General features: G+C 43.3%; 1 protein-coding gene across 1 annotated transcript in view; it reads left to right on the top strand.

The window, feature by feature from the left end:
- THSD7B (thrombospondin type 1 domain containing 7B) overlaps nucleotides 1–23,620 on the top strand; it is a 440,276-nt gene that overhangs the window by 183,247 nt on the left and 233,409 nt on the right. Inside the window, exons 7-9 of the mRNA XM_075001414.1 lie at nucleotides 14,768–14,959; nucleotides 18,528–18,762; nucleotides 21,594–21,709. Of these exons, the coding sequence (XP_074857515.1) occupies nucleotides 14,768–14,959; nucleotides 18,528–18,762; nucleotides 21,594–21,709 (543 nt within the window). The remainder of the gene's footprint in view (nucleotides 1–14,767; nucleotides 14,960–18,527; nucleotides 18,763–21,593; nucleotides 21,710–23,620) is intronic.

Raw genomic sequence — 23,620 nt, 5'->3', positions numbered from 1 at the left:
GCGGGGACCTACATCCCCCAGCGGGAGATCCCTGTGGGGGACACCACCATGCCCCCCTGCATCGTCGCAGACGCGGCGTACCCCCTCCGGCCCTGGCTCATGCACCCTTACATGGGCCATCTCTCAGCCAGCCAGGAGCGCTTCAACACGCGCCTGAACCATGCACGCCAGGTAGTTGAGTGCACTTTTGGCCGCCTCAAAGGGCGCTGGAGGTGTCTCCTCACCCGCCTGGATGCAGGCCCCACCAACATCCCCCAGATTGTGGGCGTGGACAACGCACTCCACAACCTGGTCGAGAACAAGGGGGAGGCATTCTTTCAGGGCTGGGCTGTGGAGGCTGGCAGGGCTGACATGCAGCCACCCGCTGTCCCCAGTTGCCAGGTGGACCCCGAGGGGATCCAGGTCCGGGAGGCCCTGCAGGCCCGTTTCGACCAGGCTGTGGGGTGAACACTGGCAGGCCCCCCACTGCACCCCCCATCCTCCACAACACTCCCTGCCCCCACGCCCACACCACAGAGCACCCAAGAGCACACCCCACCCCACTTTTCTTGCAAATAAAAATAGACCTGTTGTTTTTCAAACCACAAAACAGTGAATTCTCTTAATATTAATACAAATATATATATATATATATATATATATATATATAAAATAAATAGTGGAACAAAAAGGAGGGAACTATTTACATGGGGGGCAGGTATCATAAAAGAACAGGGGTCTAACACAAACTATATACAAAATAATGGGGATAGGTACAAAGGGGGAGGGGGGGCATGTCCTGGGCCCTGCACCCCCTACTGTCCAGCGCTTGGGGTTGGCGGGCGCAACCCTCGCTTCAGCCTCAGCCCTGGCCGAGGCTGGCTGGGGGCTGGGTGAACCGGCAGATACAGCCGGCGGGTGTCAACAGGCCCCAGGTCCCCCTCGGCGGAAGGCCCTGTGGTGGTGGACGGCGGTGGCACGGTGGGTGGAGCGGCGGGTGGAACGGGCAGGGCGGGCAGAGCGGCAGGCGGCGCGACATGGGGGGCCAGGTAGTCTGCTATGCGCTCAAAAGTGTGCATCAAGGCCCCCCATGCCTCCTGGCGCCAGGCCAGCGCCCGCTCCTGCAATTGCAGGCGCCGCTCGTCCACCCGCAGCCGCTGCTCCGACACCTCCAGCTGCCGCCGGAGGGTCGCAAGCAGCTGGGGGTCCGCTGTTGGCCCCGCCCTGGGGCTGGTTGGTGCTCCGCCGAGGGGCTGGCCTGCAGCGATGGCCCCGGTGGGCTATCCGGAACCACTGACACCTTGCCGGTGCTCTCCGGGCCCTCAGATGGTGCAGCTGCGGAACACAGGGGGCGAAGAAGAGTGGAGACAGCCACTAGTGTGGTCCCTGAGCCGTGGCCCTTGTTCCCCCACCCCTCTGCTGCTGGTTCCCCATCCCTGTCCCCGGGAGATGCTGCTGCTGATGGGTGTCCCACCCCCCCACGGGGCACCCTAGGGTTCCACTCCCCCCTTCCCCAGGGATGGGGCATGGCACTGCCCTGCTGGGGGGGCAGGGGCTGATGCACTCTTCTGAGGGACATGCCACTGCTGTCCTTGGGGCCATGGTCACCTGGGCATGTGGAGAGCCCTGGTCATGTCTGTTGTCCCCACCCCTCAACCCCAGGGGTGTGCACCGCGGGGGTACATACCTGACAGTCTGCTCCCACAGTCGGGGGACGCCCTCTGGGCAGACGCCCTGCTGGAGCTCCAGTATGGCAGGATTATTTGGAGCCCCCCGTCGCTGGAGGAGGAATCCCCCTCCTCCTCCTCCTCCTCCGGCGTCCCAGGGGTGGGCTCCTGGGGGGGCCCCTGGGGTGTGGGGCTTGCCTCCGGGGCGGACTCCGCCTCCGGGGCCTGCTGGGGCTCGTCGGCTGATGTGTCAAGAGTGGCCAGCGGGGAGGAGGTGTGCCGGGGGCCCAGGATTTCCCTGAGCTCCCTGTAAAAGGGACAAGTGGCGGGGACGGCCCCAGATTGGCTGGCCGCATCCCGGGCCTGGGCGTAACCCTGCTGCAGCTCCTTAACCTTAGTCCTAAGGTGGTCAGGAGTGCGTGCAGGGTGACCCCGGGCGGCCAGGCCCTCGGCCAGCCGTGCGAATGCATCCGCTTTCCGTTTCTTGCTCCCCATTACCTGGAGCACCTCCTCCTCGCTCCAGAGCCCCAGCTTGTCCCAGATCTTGGCCTCCATCCAGGAGGGGCCCCGCTGCCTCTTCCAGGGCTGGCTGCTAGGCTGGGAGCCCTAGCTCCCCTTGGGGGGGTGCCCTGGGGGTGCTTGGGGGGCTGGCAGGCAGTCATCGCAGCGGTGGGGTGTCTTGGGGCTGCAGGGAGGCGTGCAGGCTGGCTGCCTGTTACTGCTGCTGCCTGCACGCGCTCTCAGCTTCCTTCACAGGAAGGCAGGGGGCGGGGAGCTTTAAGGGGCCACTGCACGTGGCGACCATTGAGCTCAGGGGCTGGAGAGAGCGTCTCTCAACCCCTCAGCTGATGGCCGCCATGGCAGACCCCTCTCTTTCGATGTTGCGGGACGCAGATTGTCTACATGTGCCCTACTTCGACGTCCAACGTTGAAGTAGGGCGCTATTCCCATCCCCTGATGGGGATAGCGACTTCGACATCTCGCCTCCTTACTCTGATGTCAACTTCGAAATAGCGCTCACCCCTGTAGACGTGGCGGGCGCTATTTCGAAGTTGGTGCGGCTACTTCGAAGTAGCCGGCACGTGTAGACGCGGCTTTTATGTGGTAGTAATTATCTTTAATCTATTCCAGATACATATTTTTCTTCTTGTGTTTTCTCTCTGAGGTCTTGTATACATTATCCATAATCTGAACTATGGGATGTAAATAGCAAAGTGCTGCGCTCTAACTCCTGCAGGTACAAACAGAAAAGTTGCTAGCTATCGCTAATGTAGTCCTTTTGAAAACAACTACAGGAGAAACCTTTTACATTTGCACCAGGACTGCCACTTTTAGTTCTCATTTGTTATTTTCAAGATCCTTTACTTTTTTTTCTCATCATTAGTTGTTGTCTTCCTGCAGTACACACTCAACAATTCCAGAATATTTTTTTCTTTCATCTGATGATCAACTGCTACTTGCTATTCTTTTGTCATATCACATTGTCTATTTCTGTTTCTTTTCTGTCTTTTCTTTTAAGGGGACTTCTCTTCACACCTTTTTCTTTCAATTAACCTCTTTTTTAATTTTTTTCTTCTTTAATCTGTGATTATCATGCCACCCATGTACTTTTTTTACTGTGAATCTGCTTAAACATATTTTTGAAGATTTCCTCCTTTTTATTTTTGATTTAGTTTTTACAGATAGATTTTTTTTGTCCTAATCTCCTTATTTGTGTTTGTATTCTTCCTTTTAGTTACTGGTCCCTGATAATAGTGATGGAGCATTGCAATTAGGTTTATTTCACACACTTCTGCCTTCACTTGCAAACACTTTTCACACAGGGTCTTATCTGTTGACAGCTGTTAGCAAAGGTGAACCAATAGCTAAGAATTTCTGTAAGGTTAATATTGACCTTCCAGCTTGAGAGCATGATATGCAATGCAACTTTGCCTAGAACTCAAGTTGTTTGCCTACATTTGGTGTTGCCACATGAAAAAAAAATTAATACCTTGTTATTATGAGCTGAATTCTACCAGAATTGCTTGCACCCAATCTTTTATTGCTATACTTCTCCTGGTATTGCTTTTTAATGTAATAGTTCCATTAGTTGATAAATGGCTAGGCCAAGATTTTACCAGCAAACTGATTTTCCCTGAAGGAGATAGGCAATTGCTGTTAGTGAACTGGCATAGAGTCACTATGAATTTTTCAGAATTTACGACTGCCTGCTGACATTTTCCTCTGTAATAGGCAAGCATTTAATCAAAATTTATTGGCATTCTTTTCTGAGAATTAAATGGGACGTAAAATTTTATGGTATGCAGAGTATTTTAGCAGACTTTTATTATTTTCAGGGTAAATTTTGAAGTGATACAAGAATCATTATTGAGGGAAAACTGGTAATTGTCATTAAAGTATGCAACATCTTTTTGCAGGCATCATTTTCTTTTTTTCCAGGTATAGCTCAAAAACTGCAAAGGGTGACATTGCCTCTGCTGCAGAAAGTGTGCACACAGCCAGGTGCCACTATAACTGGGAATGGGGCTCCATTTTGTGGCTTTGCCAGGCTACCAGTTAAATGTTGAAGCTGAAATCTAGTAAATTAGATTTGCCATTTTGATAAGTGTTATAGCAACATTGGAATAGAAATTAATTAGGAAAACCCCTTTTATAGCGTTCAGGAGGGCTAGCTTATTATTTTTAATGCTATGGTCTTAGTGTAATTTTTATACTGGATGGTCTATGTCAAACCAGGACACTTTGTGTTCTAACCCTGCCAATACATTTATTAATTCACCTAGAACAACCTAGTCATACAACAACTGTTCTTCAATCAAGTGTAGATCTAATGAACATTCTAGGCATGTACTGAACACATATACCTCTGCATTTATGTAAGCTACCAGCATCGACTAGTCTTGGAGCCTAGCAACTATACCAAGGAAAAATAGAAATCAGCAAGGTTCGTTATTGAATTTCATTTTCACCACCACTTATCAATACTTCAGTTCCTCTAATATATTTAGCACACTACAAGTACTTTGCCATGTACTAAGGATGTGTTTCATAGAATCATAGAACTGGAAGAAACCTCAAAAGGTCATTAAGTGCAGTTCCCTGTGCTCATAGCAGGACCAAGTATCATCTCGACCATCCCTGACAAGTGTTTGTCTAACCTGCTTTTAAAAGTCTCCAATGACGGAGATTCTACAAGCTTCCTAGATGATTTATTCCAGTGCTTAATCACTTTGGCATTTAGGATGCTTTTCCTAATGTCCAACCTAAACGTCCCATGCTGCAATTCAAGGCCCTTGCTTCTTTTCCAGTCATCAGGAGTCAATGACAATAATTTTTCTCCCTCCTCTTTGTAATAAACTTTTATGTTGTTGAAAGTTGTTGTTATATCCCCTTTTAGTCTTCTGTTTTCCAGACTGAACAAGTTCCATTATTTCAGTATTCCCTCATAGGACCTGTTTAGTAGACCTTTAATTATTTTATTTCTCTTCTGTGGGCCTTCTCAAATTTATCTACTTCTCTTCTGAAGTGCAGTGCCCAGAACTGGACACAATACTTCAGCTGAGGCAGAGTAGAGTGAAGAATTATTTCTTCTCTCTGGCTTGCAACACTCCTATTAATATACCCCAGGTGTGTATGTGTTTTTTTTCCAACTGTGCCACACTGTGGACCTATTTAGCTTGTGGTCCACTGTAACCCTTTGCATTTATCCTTTATAAAGTATACTATCTATGCCGTTATCTAAATAACTGATGAAGACATTGAGTAGAACCAATCCCATTGATAACCACATTCTGTCAGCACTCATCCAATCAATTGTGCTCCCACCTCCTAGTATTTCTAGCTGATTAATAAGAAGGTCATACAAGTTTGTATATCAAATGCCCTACTAAAATATAGATATACCATGTCTACTGCTTCCCCTTTTCTGCAAGGCTATCAAAGAAGGCTAACAGGTTGGTCTGACATGATTTGTCCTTAAAGGTACTTGTAGAAGCTTAGTTCCTGCCATTTCAATGGTTTGGAATGAAAGGGACAAATTTTTAATATCAAAAGCAATTGCTTAAAATTATTGTTTAGTTCACATAGGACAATTTCTGGAGTTTACCAAAGAGAGTTAAAATCCAAAATGTAGTTACTTGGGGACTCATTAAAAAAGAGCATAAACTCAATGAGAAATTTATTTTAAAAAATAGAATGAAAAAATCATCTTTCACACAATATCTCAGTGCCGGTGCTTAGCCCTACTAACCTCAGAGGAGCGGGAGAGCTGCTCATCAATCTTATCTGTCCAACATTAATTCTGTATTCTTCAGCTTGTTTGTATGTTCAGCCAACTCTTAGATCCAAACAATGACCTCAGGCGTCTTTACCCTGTTTTTCTGAAGAATGGAAATCTTTTTTTTTTTTTGGACATTTTCCAAATTACTCTCAGCTTTGTTTTTTTAGTTCTTCTGCTACTTGTATTGCTATGTAGTTGACAAACTGGTTTACAATACATTTCTTCAATCCATTTCTTATTGGACCCTTTTTGTGTTGGATTCATTTCCAAATTTTTTTTCAGTATTAGCCCAGATGTTAATTAGAATTGGCTCTCTTTTAATCAAATCTTTTAATATGCCAAAGTTATAACCTCTTATGTACATATCTTTCAATATTCTTTTTATTTTTGTTGCCATATAGTTTATAACTTGTCTAGAGTGCAATAATTCTTTAGTGAGGAAACCAAACATCTGTGATAGTTCCTGGTTTGCGCAGTCTTTCATCTTATTGGTAATATGAGACGTCTAGTACCTTTTGTTTACACCATCAGGGCTTTTCCTGGGATATGAGACATTACTGTGGAGGCACAAAGCAGATTATTTGTACACAGAGAGAACTGTATTTCATTTTTTATAAGGCAGACAAATACACAGTTTCTAATGGAGGTGAAAAAAATCTGTGTGTATAGTGGAGTATCAGGAAGTTTTGACCTCTGGAACTTTTAGCTTTCTGGAACCAGAAGCGGTCAGTAGCAGTCAGTAGGTTTATGGTACAGGGTGGTATTGATGTGGCCATCGTGTATTAGCACCGTGGTGTCCAGGAAGTGGATCTCCTGTGTGGACTGTTCCAGGCTGAGGTTGAAGTGAAAAAACAGATCAACAGAGCCAGACGTGTGCCACGAAGCCTCTTACTACAGGACAAGCCCAAGAGAGAAACCAACAGAACACCACTAGCCATCACCTACAGTCCTCAGCTAAAACCTCTACAGCACATCATCAGGGATTTACAACCCATCCTGGACGATGATCCCCCACTTTCACAGGCCTTGGGAGGCAGACCAGTCCTTGCCCACAGACAACCTGCCAACCTGAAAAAAATCCTAACCAGCAACTATACCCCGCACCACAGTCACTCTAACTCAGGGACCCATCCATGCAACAAACCTCGTTGCCAGCTCTGCCCACATACCTACACCAGCAACACCATGATAGGACCTAACCAGATCAGCCACACCATTGTGGGTTCATTCAGCTGTACATCTACCAATATAATTTGTGCCATCATGTGCCAGCAATACCCCTCTGCTATATACATTGGACAAACGGGACAGTCTCTATGTAAAAGAATAAACGCACACAAATCAGACGTCAGAAATGGCAATATACAAAAACCCGTAGGAGAGCACTTCAATCTCCCGGGCCACACAGTAGCAGACTTAAAAGTAGCTATCCTACCGCAAAGAAATTTCAGGACCAGACTCCAAAGAGAAATTTCTGAGCTACAATTCATCTGCAAATTCAACGCCCTCAGCTCTGGCTTAAACAAAGACTGCGAATGGCTGTCTAAATACAGAAGCAGCTTCCCCTCCCTTGGTGTTCACACCTCCAGATCAACTGCTGGTAGTAAGCCTCACCCTTGCTGACTGAACTAACCTTGTTACCCCCACCCTTGCTCTGGCTTATTTATACCTGGCCCTGCAGATTTCCAAGACCAGCATCTGATGAAGTGAGTCTGTGCTCACGAAAGCTCATGCTCAAAACTTTTCTGTTAGTCTATAAGGTGCCACAGGACCCTTCATTGTTGTTACAGATACAGACTAACATGGCTACCCCTCCGATACTTTGTTTCCCATCTGATTGATGCATTTGTGTTTCATGGGAGATGTAGTCTGGCCAGGGAGCCAAACCATTTGAAAAATGAGCACATAAGAATTGTCCATCTAGCTCAGTATCCTGCCTTCTGACAGTGTTCTGTACCAGATGTTTCAACAGGAATGATAAAAATGGGATATATCAGAATTACAATTCCCAGGAGAGAATGCTGCACCATAGGCATATGCAATTTGATGTTGCACTCAAAATGAAACTTTTCAATATAACAAACTGAATTCATTTGGGAATGTCTGTTTTGGGAATATTAAAATGTTTTGTTATAATTGAAAATGTGAAAACAAAATATGTTGACATTTCAGAATTAAATTTTTTGGGAACTTCTTTCCATTCTGTAAAAAAACCGATATTTCCAGTGGGAAAACATATCAGACTTTCTTCTTAGAAGTCGATTCAGATTTTCACTGAGCTCTAATTGAGTTGTACACAGGTGGTGCAGAGATGTGCATGGCAGAAGTTGAATTTTCATAATTTTTAACTAAAATATTAATGTTTATTTTTAAGAGTTTTTCAAATTATAGGAGGATCAGACAATGTGGTACGTGATCAGATAATAATTTAATGACAGGTAGACAGGTAAATGTCCTTAAATCAGATCTCAACTGTCAAGCAGCATCCTCTTTCTTTGCCCATCTATATATTTTCCCACTAGTTTCTGTAAAATTACCCACATTTAACAATAAAAACCAAATCTTCCCAAACATATGTGTTGTTCCAGTGCTGTACCTCCAATGATAGGAATAATTTCATCCACAATTAATAGAAATGAGCCAAAGTTGCAAAATTTAGAGCCAGAACTGGATTTACTAGATTTGAGTAGTGTTTGTTCAATTCTGTAATGACATTTGGCTCTGAGAACAGTGGCCAGGTGCTTTTGTAATGCACATTTACCATCTGTAGGTTTGACATGAGGTGATCCTTCAATTTTGTTTCAGATTATTGGAAACTGAATTTAAGAAACTGAGGCTGACTGTCAGTTATGGTTGTCTTTAGACAGGATATATAATCTATCAAGAGACATATCATGTTTGTATGGTTCTAATCATAGTCTTTATGTGCCATCCCTCAACAATAGCATGCAAAGCTTACCATAATCCTATTTTTCAGCATCTGAAATTTCCCAAAATGAAATAATTCAGAAAAGTATCATCTTAGTTATTGTTTGGACTGTAGATTTAATATAGATGTTAAAAGCAGTAACTTGTATGTGTAAGGCTTTCCATTCACGGTGCTCAGTTAATAGAGATTGTTTAAAATTATTGAAATGGGGGAACCACTTGATATGCCAGCCATTGTTCTTGAAACACATAGTTTTCGGTTGTTTTCCGTCATTGCCAAGTTTATCTATTCCACAAATGGAATAGGGATGTATTTCACCATTTTGTAGCATGTCCACATGAGGCCTATGCACCATTTAAATCCCATGTAAGCCCTCAAAATTTGGAAGGAGGAAAAAATATTGCCCAGACCAAATGTTACCAATTATATATCTATAAACTGCAAAGAAAATTCTTACCAAAGAGTGTAAACATCATTTCTGGGGGCTAAGTCTGGGCCTCCTGTCAACTCTAATAAATGCAAGAGACATTTTGATGAATTGATCAAGTATTTGGGATCTCAAGAGAGCAAATGAAGGGAAGGGAATGATAGGAATTGTAGATTAAATTAAATGGTAGCTAGATCCAATCCAGCACAGATAATGGGCCAAATTAAGGAAAAGGTTTTCCATGTAAATGTGTCTATGCCCCCTTTTCCCTGTCTGATTCTGGTGTATAAACATCAGCTTTTAAAAATCAGTAAATATATGTTCTATTACTTATATTTATTTGTTTATATATGTTTACTAATGAGCACTAACTTTATATGCCCATCACAGCAGTTTGCATACAGTAAACGTGTGCAAACTACACACACAGGAAAATACTGCACCCAGAGGAAAATATGAGATTTGGAGTCACCTTTTTAGATTTACCCTATCGTAGTTTTTCATGGAAAATAAAACATGCCTATTAAATATTTTTTCTTTATATGCTCCATATCTGTGAATCTTCTGCTGGGAACACTTTTTGATATTTTGCTAGCAATCTAAAGTACACACAGTGAATATGACTCTAAAGCGCATCAGTTACAGAAATGTTCTAAAATACCTTTATGCATTTTGTGGCAAAGTCATCTGTCACACCATTCAAACCTGCCTCTTTTTGCTGAAGCAGGGGAGCCATAGACTTGCACTCAAAGTGCTGCTGCTGACCCTTTCATTTGGCTAGAGTTAGAAGTAGTAGTCAGGGTGAGAAACTGGAGAGGTGAATCCTTGCGCTGTAACTTGTTTGGTAGCTGTGGCAAATCATAACTGTCTCCTTGTGAATTCAAAATTAATGAATACAAGTGCCCTCCTTTAAGATGGGAGCAGAATCCTGCCATAACTCAGCCCAGATGAGAGCAATGCTAGGATCTGAGTAGAGTTGCCCATGCGCACAACAGGTTTGATCTGAAGTCAGGAAAAAGACTACCATGGATTTAAATGGGCTTAGCTGAGTGGATTACCACGTTGTGGGACTGTGAGCCAGGGCAACTGGGGACCCTGTTCACCTGCAGGCCCTCCCTAGCATTTCTGCCAGGTAGTGAGGTCAGGGTACAGAGGATTTCCACATCTGCCCAGCACTCCTGCCAGAGCAGAGTGGGGTTAGGGAGAGGAAGCACCCAGGGAGGGGAAGCTGACCCTACTACTTGGCAGGAGTGATGGGCAGGTGAAACGGGACCATCTCCAACACTCTGACCCTGCTCTCCAGAAAGAGAAATGGGCAGACAGCATGGGTCAGGGTGCAGGGTGCCCATTTTTCCAGGAGTCCCTAGTTGATCAGGGCCTCTAGGCATGAGCACCAGTGGCTAATCTACCATTGTGGCTTAGGATCAGGCTATCCGTGACCTTGTACATGACACCTGAACTCTTGAGCCTCAATCTACCCCTTGGGAAACTGAGAAAACATCGGTACCCACTTGCCACCACCTTCTCCATCAAGAGGATTAAATCATGTTCAAACAATTTTAGTTGGTCAGGAAATGTTTTAGATATTAAAAGGCAGAACGGCACCAATGCTTCCTAAGGCAGTGAGTGTTCAAATACAGAAACAAAATCCAACACTTTTTGACCTGCAGCCAAGCATCTCTGTCCAGCATCTGCACCACTCAGGAGCCTCAAGTCCACTTTGCAATGTTGATAACTTTCTGCTCTGTGAGAGGAGAAAAGGGGGAGCCTGGCTGGAAGCCCAGCTGCTTCATTCCAGCTCATAAACCCAGCATTAACCATGTGAGTGCTTTCTTCTTTTGCCTATAGCTGAGAGGGAATACACGCTTAGTGTTCACCTCTCCTAAATGATGTCATCTCCTAATGATATAGCACCAATGAGACTTGAAATCCAACCTGACCTTCATGAGTTACTCACTTGCAGAAGCAAGCTGTCAAAATGTTAGCAAGGATGTGAATATCCCATATGACTTAAGGAGACAAGCGTATAATTGAAATGTGATTTAAGGTTTTATTTTTTTCCACCTTCATTATTGGCATGGTGGTAGCATCCAGACCAAGGGTGATAGAATGGACTCTTCTGAGGGAATGATTAAACATTGTCTGTAGGCAGAGAGAAAGGAACTTTCCAAATGCTATATGGAAATAATCCTACATTCAACAGGTGCAGAAGCTTTCTTTCAGAGAGATTTTTCGTATTTGATTTTATTATTCAGCAGGCTAGAAGAATAATAGAGTGATCAGAGATGCTAAGTCTGAGGGAGAGGACAAAAATAAAATATTATATACATCTGTTGCAGTCTGATGGGCTGCTAGATTCTCTATTACTTCTCATAATATGCTTGGAGAGTTTATTGTTACCTCAAGGGCAATGATTCTGTCCTTATTGGGGGATATGCATGCAGGTACTACTGTGATGGTGTTGACAGCTCTAAGCAGTCTCACTAGTAGCCCTGCTTGTCTTATGTACTCACTGGTACATGTGGTGTTTTGCAAAAGCAATAGAGGTTTCTACCCTTTTAGTTATAATTGCATCCTCAGCTGCCTCGTTGTATACACAACTCCCATATTGTGTGAAGTAGGTGAGAAGCCAGTTTTCTTTTGCAGCTGGCATTCTAAATTTTAATTTTTCCCTTATTCTAATTAGGCATAGATACTCCTTTGTGTTTTTCCAGGAATCATATGAGGTAAAGGAACCTAAAAAAAAAAAAGGTTTGCAGTTATCCTAAGGGTGAAAGTCACAGCAGTCAGATGAGACTGTTGGTCATAAACAACTGGTGTTGAGCTTTGAAGAATTCTGACATGAGCCTGATTCAATAGAGAGATACCAATATCTTGTTTGCCTGCTTACCTATTTATTTTATATAAACATCCATATCAAGTCAAATCATTACACAGGAGGGTCAGTGGAATGATTCAGCAAAGGTAACTACAGTAATTTTAAATTTATTTACAATTATAGTTTGTGAGATAAAAGTCCATCAACACGAAATTGTGCCTGCAGGAAGGCATATTTCCATGTCATATGGAATGCTGGCGATTCCATGATGCTTCTTGTAACAAAGTTATAAATAAAATTGTTAGTTAATTCTGCTCCATTTATTTTTTTGAATAAAGCATCATATCAGTAGTGTAAAGTGGCTGGAAAGCCATATTAACTAGCTATCTGGGGATTCTCTTTGTGTCAGTCCCTCATTGTGGTAGAACTGATGTAGCAGTTGTATGCTCTCATGCAGGAAGCATTTTGGAAACGAAGGAGGTATGGCTAGAGTATCACAATGCTCTTGCTATCTTCAGCTCTCAGGCCAAGGGTAATTAGGCATCAGTGGCTCTGGGAAGCCCCAGGATTGGGGAGAAGGGCATAAAGGTGGATTAAATCTACATTTGATCCACACGTATGATTTGCACTGAGCTTAAATGGACCAGACAATCCACTTCTCATCTCTGTTATTCCTAGGGAAATCGCTCATTAATACCCTAACTTTACTTCTGTCTTAGAGCCTTGCTATTATTTCATTTTGTTATTCATTTTAACTTTTGACATCAGAAATGCTGTTGCTTGATACTGAAGTTATGAAAATCTTTGTTAAAGAAATACATTAACTGAACACAATGGCTACGTCTACACTAGCCAAAAACTTCAAAATGGCCATGCAAACGGCCATTTCGAAGTTTACTAATGAAGCGCTGAAATACATATTCGGCGCCTCATTAGCATGCGGGTGGCCGCAGCACTTTGAAATTGACGCGGCTCGCTGCCACGCAGCTTGTCCAGACGGGGCTCCTTTTCGAAAGGACCCCAGCTACTTCGAAGTCCCCTTACTCCTGTGAGCAGATGGGAATAAGGGGACTTCTAAGTAGGCGGGGTCCTTTCGAAAAGGAGCCCTGTCTGGACGAGCTGCGTCAATTTCGAAGTGCTGTGGCCGCCTGCATGCTAATGAGGTGCTGAATATGTATTTCAGCACTTCATTAGTAAACTTCGAAATGGCCATTTGTATGGCCGTTTCGAAGTTTTTGGCTAGTGTAGCCAGGGCCAATGTCACGTTTCCTCCTCCACTGTGTTTTCATTGTGTGCTTTGCTAGGGTTTTTAATCACATACTGTCATGGTCGGTCTTTGACATTTTGGGGAAGTCCTAGCCCCACTGAAGAAAAGAGCAAAGCTATTGTTGACTTTATTGAGGTTATGAGCTCACCCTTAGGCTTTAACTGTTTGGTATCATGGGCCCTCTTCTTGATTTTTCCACCTCTCCATTGACTTCCTTGGCTTACCACCTCTGGTCTCAGTCTTCTCCTCTCTCAGCCATGCCCTCTTTCTCTCATCTATGTATATGTGTGTATGTGTATTGTTCAGCAGTTTTTTGCATAGAGTTCCATAAACATGTGCACATTTTAAGGCTGTCTTAGCACTCCAAATTCTGCAGCAGTGCTGCTGTAGTGTTTCAGTGAAGATGCTACCGATACCAATGGGAGATACGCACCTCATAGAACTGGAAGGAACCTTGTGAGGTCATTGAGTCCATTATCCTGTCCTCTTACCAGGGGCAAGCACAATCCTTGACACATCTATCTGCCCCAGACCCCAAAGTGACCTCCTCAATGATTGAGTGCACAAGTCTGAGTTTTTAGCAGGCCAATACTCAAACTACTGAGCTATCCCTCCCCCCCAAGTCTCCCTGTCGATGTAAGTACTTTACCTCCCCAAGACACAATAACTAGGTCAAAGGGAAAATTCCCCTGTTGCCTTAGTGCTCCCTACACTGGAGGCTAGGTTGGTTTAACTGTCTTGCTCAGGGCTGTTGATTTTTTTTACATCGGGGTGGCCAACCAGTTAGAAACTGAGAGCCAAAATAGCTGTGAATAGAGTGCAAAAAGCCACATATGAAATATTTGTTTGTATAGATCTATTGATAGATAGATAGATATGTTATATATCTAGATAGTAAAATAAATATAAAATATGTTGCTCAAAGCCCTCCCACACCCCCAGAACCAGGGACTCCCAGTGCCCCTGCTTGAACTTAATCCCTCTGTCATCCCCTAGAGCCGGGCACCCTCAAGCTCCCTTCCTCTTAACCAATGCACCCACCCCTAGCCCCGAGCCAGGCACCCAGGTTCCACCCAATCTAACCCAATGCCTGGTCTCACTGGAGCCACTGCTGCCACTGCCACAGCCATGCACTTCTCACTCCAGGCGTTGGGGTGAATGAACCAACACATGGTGAGCAGTCTGGTTGTGTGGCTCTGAGCAGAAGCCACATTTAATTGAGCAAAGAGCCACGTGCGTCTCGAGAGCCATGGGATGGCCACCCCTGTCTTACATCTTTGAGCAAAGTAGTTATTCCTAGTGTGGACCAGGGCTGATTGTATTTGCAATGTAGAACATATTTCTTGAAAGTGATCCCCAAATCACCCCACGTTATGTTTAATTTTGTCTTGTTTGTTTTAGGTGAAGAGGTATCACATACCTTTTGCTCAGAGCTTCCCCATCCTGAAACAATGGCTTGTGAAGTACCATGTGCAATGGACTGTGTCATTAATGATTGGTCAGAATGGTCATCTTGTTCCCAGTCATGCTCCAGTAAAAATGCAGAGGGGAAACAAAGCAGAACTAGATCTATCCTGGCGTTGCCAGAGGAAGGTGAGTAGAACTGCATTTGGACAAGATCCAAACGCCAGAATTATAGAAATAATTCATAATATGTGGCACTTAGATGAATTTTGCACCTAGAAAGCTCTGTGCAAAGACTAATTAATCTAGTTGTTGCTAGATCACACCTATTGTCAGTGTAGCTGTGTTTTAATGAAAGTTATTTATTACATTTTATTCTGTGGATTATTTGATTGTTTTTTTTATGGGACAGATTCTTAGCTAATGGAAATTGTCTTAACTCTATTGATTTCAAAAGAGCACTAGCTGAGGATCTGCTCTTCCCTAAAAGAGGAGTTATAGTCAGACACAAAATGAATGTGTGGGACAAACTCTCAACACCTGTGTACCTATGGAGAAGCATATTAATTCTAGACCAAAAGAGAATGGAAAGATGTGTAAAATCACATAGTATAAAAGCAAAAACATGTAATGTATTACACTATGAAATGTGCTCCAGGTTCTTGACTTTTAGACAAGAGTATGTAAATAGCTTAACTGTGTTTATTTCTTTGGATCACAGATATTAGGCTCATGTGTCTGGCTTACAATAACATACCTAGGCTACGTCTACACGTGAAGCCTACATCGAAGTAGCTTATTTCAATGTAGTGACATCAAAATAGGCTATTTCGATGAATAACGTCTACACGTCCTCCAGGGCTGGCAACGTCGACGTTCAACATCGACGTTGCGCAGCACCACATCGAAATAGGCGCTGCGAGGGAACGTCTACACGCCAAAGTAACACACATCGAAACAAGGGTGCCAGGCACAGCTGCAGACAGGGTCACAGGGCGGACTCAACAGCAAGCCACTCCCTTAAAGGGCCCCTCCCAGACACAGTTGCACTAAACAACACAAGATCCACAGAGCCGACAACTGGTTGCAGACCCTGTGCATGCTGCATGGATCCCCAGCTGCAGCAGCAGCAGCCAGAAGCCCTGGGCTAAGGGCTGCTGCCCACGGTGACCATAGAGCCCCGCAGGGGCTGGAGAGAGAGCGTCTCTCAACCCCTCAGCTGATGGCCACCATGGCGGACCCCACTATTTTGATGTTGCGGGACACGGATCGGCTACACGTGCCCTACTTCTACGTTCAACTTCGAAGTAGGGCGCTATTCCCATCCCCTCATGGGGTTAGCAGCTTCGACGTCTCGCCGCCTAACGTCGATGTTAACATCGAAATAGCGCCCAACACGTGTAGCCGTGACGGGCGCTATTTCGAAGTTGGTGCCGCTACTTCGAAGTAGTGTGCACGTGTAGACACGGCTCTAGAGTGGGGCCAACAGCCACCCTGGGCCATCAGGGCCTCAGTTGGAAGGGGCAAGACCAGGGAAGCCAGCTGTCAATGCTGTCTGGACTGTGGTGTGCCCCCCTTCTCCCTGAACCTTCAGAGCCACACAGAGCACCTGACGCAGTGCTCCAGCATTCTGGCAACAATTCAAAGGGGCACAGGACTCCAGCTCTTGCTGCAATAGCAGTGGCTGGTAGCCCCAGGCTCCTCTGAATCCCTGGGGCAATTGCCCCCTTCCTTCCCTCTTTCCCCCTTGCAGGCCTGCAGACTTGTTTGGATTACATTAAAATGACTCTTCTGCTGGCACAGTTTTGTACAAACGCTTCTTCTCAAGCACATGGATCATTCAACTTCTTGGTTTTAGTATGTGCAGGTCTGTGATGAGAGTCTATTCAAAAGAAATTCAGAAAACACGGAACCATTTTTAAAATAGTCTTTATCTGATCAGATATCAGAGTAAGAAGTGCTGGCTCAGCACGTGGATGTCAAATCTATAAAGCCTTTTCTGTGACCTAAGACATACAAATAAAAAAAGCAAAATAAACTGCATATTTCCCATGAAGGTAGCAATATGCTCTGACAGGCAAACGAGACAGATGTAGAATTTTTAAGAAGCAAAATTAAAACCAGAATTCATAATTTGACAGAAAATGCATGTGCAAATATGCTGGAATTATACTCTGAAATATATAGCCTGAATACCTAAAAGGGAAATGAAATCCTTTGAAGAGAAGACTGAATTTCTCAGAAAGTTATAAAACTCAAATAGCAATCAAAAGCCACATGTCTTTCTGAACCTTTTCAGCAATGAGTAAAACAGTCTATTGTACAATATCAGGAAAAGATAAATACTGCTTTCCATCAGGATAAAAAAGGGGATAAGGACAAGAATGTAACTTTGGAGAGACAAGGTGCATGAGATAATATCTTTTATTGGACCCAACATATGCTGTTGAGAAAGGCAAGCCTTCAGGATTACACAAACTTTTCTTCATGTCTAAGAAATATTCTCAGAGGATGTCTACATAGCAAAGCAAAGTCCGCAAGTTCATTGCCTCTTCCCCCTACTTTTCAACTGCACCATGACTGCTTCCTCCCCTCTTGCTTTCCATGAGCTTGTACCTAATTCACCACAAACACCCTGAAGATAAAATCACTTCCCACTCTTACCAATTTTCTGTAACCCTCTGCTATTTTTTACATATTAATTGTAAGCTCTTCAGGGTAGGAATAGTCTGTTATACTTTTTGAGTTATGTGCAAATGTGTATAATTTGCATGCTCTGTCCGACCATAACAGAAGGTTAGGTGATATGGCCTGGGCAGTCGAAAGCTTCGAGGCCCCTGCTTGAGAGTCCAGTTGCTGTCTCCTTTTTTTTTTTTTAGATGCAGAGTGGGGTGGACAGGGAGAGCATTTTGGTGTCTGTTCCTTCAAATCCTGTCTCCCCAACTTTGAAAAGCATTTCCAGTGAGAGAAGATGACAGAGACTTGCATGAAGAAAGGAAATTCCATCCTGTTTCTTTTCTAAATTATAGATTTATTTGTTGTCCCTGCCCTCTTTTTTTTCCCCAAAGAATGGCCACTTAGTAGGTAATGGCCCTTCACCCTTGCTGACGCCTGGCTGTGGCATCAACTTGCCCTTTGTCTCCAGAATAATCGGTTTAGCCACTCTCCAGACTTATCTGGGATACATACTTCAGTCATGATTTCTTTTTATATTCATAGTGTTCTATATTGCAGCTCTGTTCATTCTTCTATAACATTATGAATCAGAAAGTTATGAGTCTTTAAATTATACTTCACAAGGAATGCCTTTGTACAAATGCTGATATACTATTGTGTGATGGTGTGAATGCAGGGGTGTATTCTGTCAGTTTCCCGAGGATATGGCAGGAAATTGCTGTATCTGTCACAGAGTGAACATATGATAAAGGTAATATTTAAATAAAGTTGTTTGAAAGCCAGGTGATGCTGGCATTTTAATGGAATCAATTAGCCTATGAATAGTAGTAGCTGCATAGGAAATTGGAAATCTACTTCACACATTTGTTTCCACAGTTTGTCTGAATTCAATTTTGTGCAGGGCTCATTTAGCGGGGAAGCAGTGTTTTGAAAGGCTGTTAATATAGTTATAAATGTTAAAAATCTTTGAGTCTCTTTCTTTCTACATAGAACAAACTTACCATGTCTAACTGCAGCATGCAAAGTGGTCTCCTAGCTGATCTTAAAGGTATAAATATATTATTATTTTCATTACTTTCAGGTGGGAAACCTTGTCCCCCTCATCATGTCCTTCAGGAGTATCGTGTGTGTAATGATCATATTTGCACACACTTCTATTGGGAAACTTCTCCATGGGGTCCTTGCTCTGAAGACACTTTGGTAACTGCTCTCAATGCTACCATAACCTGGAATGGAGAAGCTACCTGTGGAGTGGGCATACAAACAAGGAAAGTCTTTTGTATGAAGAATAACTTTGGCCAAGTTACACATAAAAGGTACTGGGATAAAGAGGTTCTTGAAGATGCAGCTTTGACTGTGTTGCTGGAGTCATTATTTTGTAGTTACAGTGTACTAAAAATGCAGATATTCAAGTGTTTGTTTGAGTAAACTGAAGCTATAGAAGTATTTTTATTGCCAGCTTAATTCTCCAGCTGTTGAGACAAAATCCTTTTTCTATAACAAAAATGTGTGAATAAACCAGTTTTATATGTAAATATAGTAGTGGGTGGGTCACAATTCAGTTCTTCTGTGGCTGAAAAGCTTTGCAGTGGCTAATTTATGATTTTAGTTCTTACTTTGTGCAACTGTTCATGCTGCAAGGAAGTTGTGATGAAAATACAACCTGGAACTGGACATAAGTTGCCAACCTATTTTTACCAAACTCTTATTAATAAAAGGGGAGTCTGTTCACATGTTTGCACAATGAAGAAGTGGGGCTGTATGTATAGTGTATATAAAACAGTTGATTTGTATTGCTAGTTCAATAAGTAGACTAAAAACATTGATTTAGCCCTGTGTGTATCCTGATTTTCTATTTATTTTACTAATCCAGGGTATGGTATTTTCCTTGGCATTAAGAAAAAAAATTCAAGCCATAGTTTATTAAAGCTTCATCTTAAATCTGTTCTACATATCTCAGAATAATCCTACTAAATATGGGCAAACTGGTCACTTCAGCAAAGTTAATTAAAATTCTTGAGGTTCATGAGATTAATTGAGTGAAGAAGAGAATGTCTGGTGCCCATTAATACAATACACTGTAAATTGATCACCATTAAGTTATGCCATGTGTGATGCCATATAATGTTTAAAATAATTATTTGTCCCTGTCCTATACATACTAGCTAAGAGGAAGTGGAGCAGACCTGAGAAAGTAAACACTTCACTTGAATGAGAGGATGAAACTAGGACTAGCAGATGAGGAAAGAGAAAAGACTGAAACTGTGGTATGAGAGATATGGAAAATTATTGTATACCCTGGGAAATCTTCAGAATTCAGCACTTCTGCATTTTAAGGAGTCAGTGGAAGTGTTTTGTTAAAAATGTAATTGGATCATTATAATAGCATTGTAATTGTGAAATGTAATGGAATGGATCATATCAAAAGATGTGGAAGGCATTGAGCCACCACTGGGATGATTTTCTTCCTTTTGATTGTGCTCCTCAGCATGTTTTACAGTGGCAACCCATTGCCTCCCCCCACAAATAATTAAATTAAAGAAGCAAAACCAAACATCTCTGAAGTAGTTTCTTAATTAAACAAAGGATGGACAGTGTTCAGAAGGAAAAGGAGTAACTAGTGAAGCTCCAAAAAAGGAGAACAGCTGGAAATAGAGTGATAGAGGGTTAGAGTAGCCTGATGTTTCCAGAAAGGAAAGGGATAGAATTCTGATAAATGTTATTAGCCCTGATCCAGCAATGAGCACCACGTGCTTGGACTTCTTCACCTTGGTAGAAGCTCTTGAAAGCATTAGGGCTCATGAAAGTAACACAGTGAATTTTGAGGCTGTAATGATAGTAGTACAACAGAATAATGGGTAGTTTTTAATTTAGTTTACAGAATATAAGTGTTAAAATTAACCTAAAAAGATAAAGTCTAATGTAACAGCTATTGTAACGTTTGTAAGCTAGCCACGTAGCCACAGGAACAGTATTAGTTTATCCAAATAAATAATCTTTATATATCATCACACTGAATATTTTACCACCTATTCCCCCCTGCACACACTTCTTTATTTGAAGAAGTGAGAGCTGAAACATAACACACATCTCTATGAAACTGAAAGTCACTGAAAATGTGGTATGAAAAAGAATACTGAATAAAAATAGATTTTATGGCTTATATATGTAGATGTAATGAAAGGAGAAAAAAGCATTGCACACTGAATTATTTTGCCCTTTGAATATTCATGGTTATTCAGTTGATACATTTAATTGTATCATTTTTTTAAATTAAACCTTGTTCGATACTTTTAAGCATTGCAAAAACATATTCATAATTCAGTTATCTGAATTATGATTTTATGATTTATTTTAGCTTCTACTACCATTTAGTCATACAATAATATACATCCAGATAGATATTTAATTATTGGTTGGCTATGTTTGCATAGATGATGGATATTTCTCAAGCAATCTTTCCTAGCTGGAAAATAATGAAGATTGTGAAAGGCTAATTCTGTTTTTACTCTCGCATTTAGAATAGCTGTTGTTCCTGGTCACAGAGAATTGCCCGTTTCCCCTTTGCCCATGATTCAAACACTATTTTTTTTTCATTAGAATATGTGTTTCGTTTTACATTAGGAGTCTGAAATTAAATGACCAATCACGAAGATCTTTTTACTATCATGTAGTGACAAAAATACAGACAAATTCACATACAGATATAGGCCAAGATCGTCCATTGTGACCAAGGAGTGCTTCATTACAGGTCAGGGGAGGATTTGCAAGTAAGTTCTAGGTCACCTTTGTACTTTCCTAAAGCCGGGGTTGACGCACATAGCTGGACCAAATCCTACGTATAGTTTAGAGTAGCCTGAAGGCCACTTGTAAGTTGCACTAGTTGTCCAGAGGTCTTAAAGGCTGTTCTGGGAGAAAGGACGATAGCTGGTGTATAGTATCAGACCTAACATGAATAGAAATGAGCTTAGAAACACGTTAGATGGTAAATTTGGAAGGTTTTCATTGCTTCTTGATGATGCATTATGGAGTTCATCCACAAACATGTGAATCCTACCTATATTGCTTAGCTGATCTTATTCCTGAATAGACAGATACAGTTTATTTTAGGGGCTCTCATAGCTTGTATTTACAATTGTATTGACAGGTGTCCAGATTCTCTCCGACCTGAAACAGTGCGTCCATGTCTGCTCCCATGTAAAAAAGATTGTGTTGTTACCCCTTTCAGTGAGTGGACACGTTGTCCTACGGCATGTCAACATGGTAAGCTTCTGAAAACAAATATATGATTTTAAGTAAAATCTGTTCACCTCAAGCTCTCCCTGGGGCAAATGGCTTTCAAGACCTTTGGAGTTGCATAAGCCTTATGAAATTCACAGTTTGTATTACCTGGGCAAGATAAGTCCATGAGAAAGCAAATGGGTAAATCTTGTCTCCAACTTTATGCCTGGTCAGATAAATAATTGTAACCTTAATCCTAATTAAGCTACTGAATGGCTAGGGAATCCAAAACCTTTGTGTAGTAATAAAGTTGTTGCTTAAGGAACTTTTTAATGTTTTAAATGACTTAATTATTACAAAATTATTTAGTGGAGTTTATATTTTGTTCTAACTTCATGTCAGCTCTGTTTAATCAAAGCCCTAGATAAAACAAAGCTACATTAGATTCCTAATTTTGCAAACTTGGCTGGTCAGCATTGCCTCATGGATCTGAAGTGCAGTTCCGTGGCTATCAATATCCAATTAAAACTCTCACAGATTATATCCATTGGGTCCTGTGATGTGCAGTGGACTCCACTGGCTGATTTGGACACATGAAGCTGTGCTGTAGAGTGCCACAACTCCTGATTAGAATGTGCTTGGGATCTGGAATACAGCTGCTTTTCCTAGTCAGGTGGGAGCCCTAAAGAGAGCATGGGAGCACAGGACAGCCTCACCAAATGCTGCAAAATTAAATCTTGGAGACTCTCTCTCATCTAAGAGTGCAGCTCATAAGTGCTTGTTCCAGCCTCCCTTGCAGAGTAGCAAGAGGCAGTGTGGTGATGGATGAAGCAGGGATGCTTCTGATTGTACTAGGGGATATTGGCTGCTCAGAGTTTCTGGCTGAGCTACAACTGATCCAGTAGGTGTTGGACTGCAATTTTGGCTGCCACCATCAGTGACTAGTATGGGGTTTATTGGCATTGTGAGGGGGCAGTGGGTTTAAGGGAGGCTTGACGGGAGGAAGAGGCATCGGGGTTAAGGGAGGCTTGGAGAAGAGTCAAGGTCAATGGGAGAGGGTGGTCAAAGGAGCCTTATTGGCTAGGGTTACACTACAGCCCTCTGGTGACAGAGGTCACTGTCAGATTTCCCAACAAAATCCCTGTTGGCAGATCATGGCCACATGCTGAAGTGGCTCAACAGAGCAATCTGCTCTGTCGACAGAAAGCGGCCAGATGTTCTGCCTGCTTTCTTGACAGAATGGGGCCCCAGAAGCCTTGTAAACTGGCTTGTATGGCTAAGAAGCTCTTCCCGGTGCTCTGGCCAGGCTCACCCTTAAAGGCTCCCTCTCTGCATGGCCAGTGCCTGCCCATGCTGAGCCTCTCAGTGATCTGTGAGGCACACACAGGCCAGGCCTACATGCGCCCCCTGAAGGATCCAAGATTGGCCACAACCAGCATGGACCAGGAGCAGCCCCTGGACTGGCCCCTCTCTGCCCAGCAGCTGCCTCAGGTCCTGCTCCCTATCTTGGATCACTTTCACCTCACCTGGGGGGAACTGCTGGACACTGAGGCTGATGAGATTGCCCCTGCTGCCCTGGGGCCTCTTCTGCCCTCACCCCCACAGCTGCCACGGTGGGTGTGGCAACACAACACCAGTGCTCACGGGGGGGAATGGGACAATAACCAGTGGCTCCAAAATTTCCAAATGAGATGGGACACCTTCCAGGAGCGGTGCACCTGGCTCGCCCCCGCACTAAGGCATCAGGGCACCTGAATGTGGCTAGCCATGCCAGTAGAAGAGCGAGTAGCCATCGCTTCGTGGAACCTCATCTGCTCAGATAGTTACCCTTCGTGGCTAACCAATAAAGGGTGGGGAAGTGCACCATGGGGGTTGTCCTGATGCACATAAGCCACTCCCAGGCAGTGGTCTCACTATGACTGGGACAGGGAAGGATGGGGCCCCGTCCAAGTG

Source organism: Carettochelys insculpta, chromosome 8 (genome assembly GCF_033958435.1).
Source record: "Carettochelys insculpta isolate YL-2023 chromosome 8, ASM3395843v1, whole genome shotgun sequence".
In the NCBI taxonomy this organism is placed as follows: domain Eukaryota; kingdom Metazoa; phylum Chordata; order Testudines; family Carettochelyidae; genus Carettochelys; species Carettochelys insculpta.
Note: the sequence above shows the minus strand (reverse complement) of the source record. Positions and strands in the feature narration are given on the sequence as shown.